Source organism: Neophocaena asiaeorientalis, unplaced genomic scaffold (assembly GCF_003031525.2).
Source record: "Neophocaena asiaeorientalis asiaeorientalis breed wild unplaced genomic scaffold, Neophocaena_asiaeorientalis_V1.1 scaffold47, whole genome shotgun sequence".
Lineage (NCBI taxonomy): Eukaryota > Metazoa > Chordata > Mammalia > Artiodactyla > Phocoenidae > Neophocaena > Neophocaena asiaeorientalis.
Window position 1 is genome coordinate 1,670,480 of NW_020175399.1, and position 9,272 is coordinate 1,679,751.

At 39.0% G+C, this 9,272-nt stretch overlaps 1 protein-coding gene across 2 annotated transcripts in view; it reads right to left on the reverse strand.

Moving 5' to 3' along the window:
- The window catches only part of CHIC1 (cysteine rich hydrophobic domain 1), a 36,385-nt gene extending 27,113 nt beyond the window's left edge, over nucleotides 1–9,272 (reverse strand). The window contains exon 1 of one of the 2 annotated variants that reach the window (XM_024766420.1): nucleotides 8,903–9,272. In XM_024766420.1, coding sequence (XP_024622188.1) covers nucleotides 8,903–9,189 — 287 coding nt within the window. In that variant the 5' untranslated portion in view covers nucleotides 9,190–9,272. The remainder of the gene's footprint in view (nucleotides 1–8,902) is intronic. The other variant, XM_024766422.1, reaches the window with a different exon arrangement.

A 9,272-nucleotide genomic window follows, 5' to 3' on the forward strand; every position in this document is an offset into this window, starting at 1 on the left:
ACAAAAGGGAGAGGCCCGTTTACCGCAAAAAAAAAAAAAAAAAAATCCTATTTATTTATTTATTTATTTTTGGCTGTGCAGTGCAGCATGTGGGGTTTTAGTTCCCTGACCAGGGATCAAACCTGTGTCCCCTTCAGTGGAAGCACTAAGTCCTAACCACTGGACCACCAAGGAATTCCCCTTTTGCCTTTTAGATACAATGTTAATAATATGTTCCTACCTCCATTAGAGACTGCTGCCATTATAGCTTTTCCCAGTTGACATTCTTTTACTACATATCAAATACATAGAGGATATAGACAGATGTATTCCTCAAAATGCATGGAATATATCTATTATTTAAAAAAAATTTAGCTTTGCTATTCTCTTTGCATTTATCACCAGACAAATGAACTTTCGTTGCCACTGTTTCCATTTCCTTAATATTATCCCTTCCTTTCTTAACCTTTTGAATGAACATGCTGGCTTTTTTTTTTATTTTGGCTGTGCCGTGTGGCATGTGGGATCTTAGTTCCCCCACCAGGGATCGAACCCGTGCCCCTGTGTTGGGAGCATGGACTCTTAACCACTGGACCACCAGGGAAGTCCCTAACCTTCTGAAATTTCTCTTTTGATGCTGTTACTATACTGAAAATAATCCCTTATTTGGTAAATTTATTTAGAAAGACAAGTTCATCTTATTTAGTGCCAAATTCAATGTCCTCTTCTCAGAACTTTCCCCCCGACTTTGCAGCCTGTGATGCTGTTCACCACTCCTTCCTAACATTCTCCGATTCATTCACTCTCTCCTAACACTCTTGTCTTTTCCCAAAGTTTAGCTGTTAGTCATCTGCTCCTCTTTCTAAAGGAATTACAACAGTTCATCTATTTTTAATAGCCTTGACAATCACTTCTATGCCAAATCTATATCTCTAGTTCTATATTTCCCAACATGCTCTAGTCCCTCATCTCTAATTGCATACTAAAAATTTCCATTTGGAAATAATGCCATTTGTAGCAACATGGATGGCCCTAGAGATTATTATACAAAGTGAAGTAAGTCAGAAAGAGAAAGAGAAATGCCATATGATATCACTTATATGTGGAATCTAAAATATGACACAAATGAATTTATCTATGAAACAGAAACAGACTCACAGACATAGAGAACAGACTTGTGGCTGCCAAGGGGGAGGGTGGGTGAGGGAGGGATGGAGTGGGAGTTCGGGGTTAGCAGATGTAAACTAGCATATATAGAATGGATTAACAACAAGGTCCTACTGTATAGCACAGGGAATTATATTCAATATCCTGTGATAAACCATAATGGAAAAGAATATGGAAAAGAATGTATACATATATATAAATGAATCACTTTGCTGTACAGCAGAAATTAACACAACATTGTAAATAACTATACTTCAATAAAATAAATTTAAAAAAACAACAAAAATAACAATTTCCATTTGGATATCTTGCTACAAAATAATACACCTCAAGTGAACATGTCTAAAATTAAAAGTTACCTTTTATTGGAAACTGGCTCCCCCCTTTCAAATTCCTCATCTCTATCAATGGCACATTGACTCTCTTTAACCTAGACCCTGGTATTTTTTGGACCTTCCCTCTCCTATTTTTTGCACCTTGCTTATATCCAGGTGGTCCCAAGTCCTATTATTTGTTCCTCTGAAATGATTCTCATGTCATTTCCTTCCTTTCCATTGCCACTGCTGTGTTGGCTTGTCTTTGCTCATGTGGTTTCTCTTGCTTCCACTCCCTAGTTTCAATCCAATGCAGTCCTCAAAACTCAAGTCAACCCCTGCTGCAAGCCTTCATGGATTTCCCTTTCTCTGAACACTCATAGCCAACTTTAATCTGTACTACACAATTCAAAATTTAATAAAATATTTTCTTTTATTCTTCGCTGCTCCACACCAATTCCTTAAAGGAGATCTTCCTGCTAGCTTTGTAAACCAAGACCTGTACTTTCTTTTTTCTGTATTCTTCATAGTGCTTAGCCCAGTGCTCAGGTTCTCAAAAAATGCTTGCTAAATTCACATTACAAATTTTCTTCTCTAATATAAAAATGGATTGTATTTTCTAAAATATAAAAAGTATATTAGAAATGGTAAGGAGGGAATACCCTGGCAGTCTAGTGGTTAGCACTCTGTGCTCTCACTGCCAAGGGCCCAAGTTCAATCCCTGGTCGGGGAATGAAGAGCCCACAAACTATGCAGGGTGGACAAAAACTAAAAAAAAAAAGAAATGCTAAGGAAAGTGTCATTTTACTTCTTAAAACACTCCATTATGGCCTACATTTATCTACTTCAAAAGGTATAAAGATAGGCAAACTAGGCCCAATATATTCTCATAATTTGGGCTAAAAGGTAGTAGCAATTCTGTTCTTGCCTACCAGGGATTTCTTTCTTTAACTTCTCCATTAGATATTCAGCACCTAAAATGAGTACTTAAATAATCTTAGGCACAACATTTTACTTAGTAGCTACTAGGAAAATGTTGAAATGGCTCCTGCTAAATGAACACCTCAGCTTTGTTTCATAAGTAAACTATTAAGTTAAGAACTGTGAGTCCACAGAGGTTAGACAAGCTCATCTACCCATTACTGATCAGTGACAGACATGAGTCAAGATGTGGGGTTCTTCAGCATTAGACAAAGGCACTTAGGAACTGCTCACACTGTCATTTTATCGGATTCATTAAATATAGAGCCTATTATGTGTTTGAAGCTGACCCAGCTGGTGGTTCTTAATGATTGTATTTTATTTGTTAAGTGTCTCCAATGCCCCAAATTTTAATTTCTTGGACAATTCTTTGGAGTAAAGGAAACTGAGGTAAAGAAGGATGGGTCCTCTAGTTGCTCTTCCCTCTTTTCTCCCTCCCTATACCCCTTACTGTTTTTAATTCTTTTGAAAATGACTATACATCAGCCTTTGAAAACCTTGCTCAAACTTAAGTTTATGTGTTCAGGTTGTTTAAGAAAACACATCAAAGTGTAGTAAAATTCTGCCAACAAAAACCATTTCACTAGAAAACTATAGTAACACTGATTCTGAAGAACGTGCACTGATCTCTATTTACTATAACAAGAAAAAGGAAAGTCTATGCCCTTCAATTAAAAGAGATTTTTAAAAATTAGTTAATTTTTTTGTTTTGTTTTGTTTTTTTTTTTGTTTGTTTGTTTTCTGTATGCGGGCCTCTCACTGTTGTGGCCTCTCCCATTGCAGAGCACAGGCTCTGGACGCACAGGCTCCGCGGCCATGGCTCACGGGACCAGCCGCTCCGCGGCATGTGGGATCTTCCCGGACCGGGGCACGAACCCGTGTCCCCTGCATCGGCAGGCGGACTCCCAACCACTGCGCCACCAGGGAAGCCCAAAAATTAGTTAATTTTTTATCTTCCATATGGAAATAATCATGTCTTGCTGCCCTGTAAAATGACAAGTTACCATAGCTTCAGTATTCTCAAAGCCTAAAATCTTATAAAATACTTACTTTATACAAACACAAATTAACAATGCTTCACTGTAATTCCTCAAAGACAGCTGTTTACAGAAAAGGCATTCCATTCACTGATTAGAGAAGTATCAATATTTGTAGTGCTCTCTAACTTTCTGCAGAAATGCACTGTTTGGCAAATTTGGCCATCTTTTTTCAATTCTGTATATAATCACTTCAGCTCTTTTAGATTAATTTTAATGAGAATTTTATATATTTCTGAGAATTGGTAACCTCTTATCTCTACTAACTTCTATACAGCTGTATTATCAAGGGTAAATATCTATTTATTTTAAGTAATATAAAGAGTGTGGTAATACCTATAAATAAGAAAAAAAATCTCATTAGATGTAAGATCCAAATATTCATCCTAAAAATATCAAGATGAAAAATGATAGACACTAAGCTACATCACTCAAATGTATAGTATTTCTGAAACAATACTTACAAGAGACATTTCATTATTTCTGTTTCTAAAACCTCAAATCTGTGGGAGTTAATTTAGCCATTTATATATATATTAAAGGCATTCTTGTATCTTTTAATAAAATATTTTAGGTGTGTTATACAATATTTAAATGGTAGTGCCCATCATACTGGCATACTGACACACAGAAGATGGCAGTTACTGTTCTTTGTGCTGGGTATATATACAGCAATGAGTAACACATCAAATATATCTGCCCTAATGACACTTAAAAAAATTTTTAATTTGAAAGAAGATACCCAAATATCCATTTATGATCATCATCATCTCAGATTTGGAATTACAATTATTCTGTTTAGGTCATTCAACTTCTCAAAAAATTATAATTGATTGATAAGACATTAAATGATATCTTGATAAGTAACGAGAAAACCAATGTGTAAAGATAATATAAGTACACAGGGGTATTCTGACACATAAAGTCTTGCTCAACAAACCTTTCAGAGGTAAGGACATGCCATAACCCCCACCCCAAATCTGGTAGTATTGTATCTATGCTCAGAAACACAAATACTCTCCAAAGGATGATTCAACTAACTAGCATTTGTTGAGGGCCTATAATACAGCACACACTATGGTGGGCATATTTTTACTAAAGTGAACCAGTATTTATTCAACTCACTTTTACTGAGTGTCTACTTCAGGGCAGGCACTGTGTTAGGCACTGAGAATTCAGAGGGAACCAGTGATTGTCCTGCCATTTCTGCTTCCAATTTATTCAGGGCAGAGAAGACTTGCAGGAGGTGGTGACTTATGAGGTAAAGGTGGTAGGTACTGGGATTCTAGATGAAGGCCCCAGCTTGAGCAGAGGCAAAGAGATAAACAGCATGCTGTGAATAAGAAAATACAAGCAGTAAAGGGAAATGTCAAAAGATTAGGCTGATAGATAGGCAGGGTCCAGTTCTATATTCCATGTTATAGGGCTTAGACTCTATCCTGTGGATGAAGGGGAAACCACAGAAGTCTTAAACAGGAAAGTGGTGTCTCCATTGAGCAGCAGGCCGAGGGATAGATTTGGAGGTGACAAGGATGAAGACAATATGACTAGTAGGGTGGTGAAAGGGGCATGAATCAGGGAAGTGGTGGTAGGGAGGAAAAGAAGAAATTTTTAGGTCATACATTACTAATACCCACTGATTGCTTAGCTGTGAGAAGACTGAGTGGGAAAGAGGAACCACTGATAAATAATGGGATAGGAGGAGGTCCATTTAACTGAGTTGGAGAACTCAGAAATAGGAGGAATTTTTTGAGGGGTTGGGATGGGGGTGTGAGGGGATGTGAGAGGGGGAGGATGAGTTTTGTTTTGAGTACGTTGAATTTAAGATGTCAGTGAGCCATTACGTGAGGAAGTCCAGATAAGAGTCAGAGCAGAGTCTGGTATAGAGATACTGATACATATTTGGGAGACATCAGAGAATTGAAACCATGAGAGTCAAGATGAGACCATCTTGATAGAGCAGGGAATGAGAATAGTGGGCCGAGAACAAAACCCTGGAGATCACTAGTATTTAAGGAGCAAGAAAGGAAAAGAAACCCATGAACGAGGCAGTTAAGGAATAACCAGAAAAATATAAGGAGAACCAGGAAGAGTGAAATGGCCAAGGAATTCCTAGATTTGTTTAGCTGGCAAAATGTTTTTTTTAAAATCAGAATTTGAATACCTTTAGGCAAAACATATACCTTCCAGTTCAACTAAGGCCCCATCATTACTCATGCTGCACTATTTTCTGTGACCTGTCTCACCTCTGAAGGCCAGTGTGTTTATGACCCCTGGAGTAAAAGCCTCTGAGAAAGAGGGAGTCATTATATGCAGCAGAGAGGACCAGAAAGATAGGAAATTGAAGATGCCCACTAATTTAGCAACAGGAGGGTCATGGTGATCTTAATGATACCAGTTTGTCTGTGGTCATGGTGGCAGAATCCAGATTACAGAAGGGTGAAGAGGAAATAGATATGGTGAATGTAGCTACTCTTAAGAAATTTGGAGAAAGAAGGAGGAGAGATTAGACAATAGCTAATGGGGAATGTAGGTCTAGGAAGGCTTTTATTTTTAAAGAATTAGAGAGACTGAATATGTTTACAGGCTGAGCCAACAGAGAGGCTGAGTGAGGTAATATAGAGAGAGGTGCTGCCTGGGAGGAGGCTGGAAGAGAAGGGTATGGAAAGCACAAATGGAGGGGTGAGTTTTGAACAAGCAGAGGGACTCCATGATCTCTGAGGGTGGAGGAAGAGAGCACAGGAATTCAAACCTAATTAAGATACAGTACAGGTGTTTCAGCAGGAAAGTGACATGATTAAACCGTGTTTTACGAAAATTAGTTTGGCACAAGCATGCAGATGGATTGGGGTGGGGAGAGGTGGCAGACTGTGGCCGCAATTCAAGCAGGAGATGATGGCAACCCAAACTAGAGAGGTGCCAGTAGAAATGGAGAAAATGAATGATCTAATAGACCTTTTAAAGGAAGAATTATGTCATGATGACATAATTCTGGGACAGACTGGCAAAGGGCAATTCAAGGAGAAGGAAGAGTTAAAAATGACTCAAGGACTTGAAATATTACCCTGGAAGATTGGAATGGCAGTATCAGGGTCAGAAATGGGGAAACTGGAATGCACAATCTGGGGAGGGAAAATAAATTGGGTTTAAGATATACTGAGTTTGAGGTGATGGTTCTCAAATTTTAAACTTTGTAAAGAAACAACATCCTCTAAAGAACAGATGACTGCACGAAGAATGAAAAAAATAAGAATGGGAGAGAATAAGAAATATTTCATTCAGAAAGGGCAACTAACACTCCCATGCCAGAAAAAAATTAAAGAGGCTGATATTTTAGACGTCTCAGAATTAGATTAACTATTTCCTAAGGATCTTACTTTACCTGTTGTAAGGAAGGTTTTCCTATCATAGAAAGACCAGTTTCTCATTTAACATCAAACATGCTTTCTAGGTCAGAGAATGTGTACAATACAACTAAGTAATTTTCCAAACTATGTACACTGGTTAGCAATTCAAGTACTGGTTTGCTGCTTTTCAGGTTTTGGCTTCAATTAATACCAGCAGTTACTATGAGCACCATTATTTCACACTCCTTATTCCAGAATTTTTAAGCTGAGAAGGTCATTACACCTATCATAAGGGCCTGGGCATGGCAAGTGTCAGTGCTTTGCTTTTAATTGAAAATAGGTTGTTAAGTACTTCACCATGGTTGTGTGAGGAGTAGAATGGAACCACAAATAAGTTTCAGGGAACTTAAACTCTGTTTTCTTGCCTGTTCCTTGTTTTCTGAATTTTAGGAAAAAAATGAAGGGGAGGAATGCTGGAATATAAAATTATAGACTGGAATAAAAAGCCTTTTTCTGTTTGATCATATGAAATAATCTGCATGAAAGTAACCTTTGGTACCAGAATCATAATTAATTTGAGTAATAAATTGTTTCCCTAGTGATGAAAGGAATGGAAATAAAACAGCGCAGTAAGCTGGCATCTGAACATTGTAGGCTCTCTGCAAAATTCTTGGACCAAGAAAAATTGTGTTAAAATTGCCTAACCAAAAGGCAGGTCTAAAAATCTCCCCACACTCTTCCACAATTTTGAAATCTTCCTTAATACTTTTCATGCAAAGATCACAAAAGTATATTACAATTAAAATACTCAGCATGTTAAAATTAAAAGCTAACATGACGGGGGGAGGTGGTGCATAATATATGATTTCAGATAATATGAACTCAACTGAAAGTCAGAGGGGTAGGTGAGCCATTATCAAAATTACAGGCAGCATGACTTGATAGGAAAAAATAGTCCTATTTTGAAAACTCAGTAAATGATAGCATAATTAAGAGGATGAACATGACACTATTCAAACTTCCAAGTATTTACTGTCCAAGCACATAAAAACGAGAAAGCACTCTTCAAAGACCAGAGAACCATTAAATTTTTCTTGTGCTTTGACAACTACTACTCTATGAGGTCCCTCCCCCTTTTTATTTTCTCAAATATGATCCAAGATGTCAATTTTAAAAAAAACTCTGTATGAGTTTTCAAAAAATCATTCTCAGCTCCTAGGGGACTAATTTCCATATATATTTAATGTTTGCATATTTAATATTTGGGAATACAAAATCTCCTGCAGGTATGTTAAATTATTTCAGAGCTGAAAGGCTTTAAAAACCATCTACTCCAAACCCCTCATTTTACCAATGGAGAAATCAAGGCCCAGAAATGGGAAGTAACCTGACCAAGGTCACAGGGCCAGTAAGAAGCAGGGCTGGGACTAACATACAAGAGCCCTCATTCTCAATCCATTGCTCTTTCTACGTTTCATAGCTACTTCTCACCCTGAACCTCTAATTGTGTGATATTTAAGAAACGTCAGAATGAGGAGTGATCAAGACACAGAAAGGATTATTGAATTCATTTACAAAGGGATTAGATAGGAAGAATGGATGGATGAATACATGGATGGGTGGATATTCTATAATGTTATTCACAAAATATATTATGTTTCTGTTTTGAAGAGTCCATGCCTAGGTCTCGTCACTTGTTACAGCTGTCACCGTGTTCCACCAGACATCAATCTTGGCGGCAAAGAGTCCGCTGGTACATCCTGCAGTTTAAAGACTGTTCATCGCCAGCATACACAGAAGCAAGGAGACTCACCCCTACTCCAATCCCTCTGGCTCCCAACCCCCTAACTTCCCTGTCCTATATATACTCACTTTTTACCCGGTGTTGGTGCATCACATTTGCTTTCTCCTCACTTCCTTTACACTTGTCTCCCTCAGTTTCCCCATTTAGACCAGGTGTCCTTTCCTAACTATATGCCTCAGTCAGCCCTCCCCCACTCCACAGGCCCCTCGACTGCCTTATTCCTCTGTCGCCAAATCTCAGCCTTTTCAAACCCCACGGCTCCCTCTCGCTTACACAGTGATGTGGCCGGCGCCCCGCACCAATACTGGGTCGGGGGCATATCTCCGCAGATGCTCTTCGCTCACTACCCGAGGCGGGGGCGGCGTATCCTCCACCTGCTCCTCTTCTTCTTCCTCCTCCTCCTCTTCTTCCTCCTCCTCCTCATCTTCCTCGTCATCGTCAGGCCCCGATACCGACGACGACGACGACGGCGACGACGACGACGTTGCCGCTTCTTCTTCCTCCTCCTCCAGTTCCGAGATCGTGTCGAACTCCGCCATGTTGGGCAGCAGGATGCTCATCACGTGACCTCTCGATCACTGCCACCCTCACGCAGAAGAGTTTGAACCTGCTGAGGTGCTGGAAGAGGAGGGGGAACGAAATG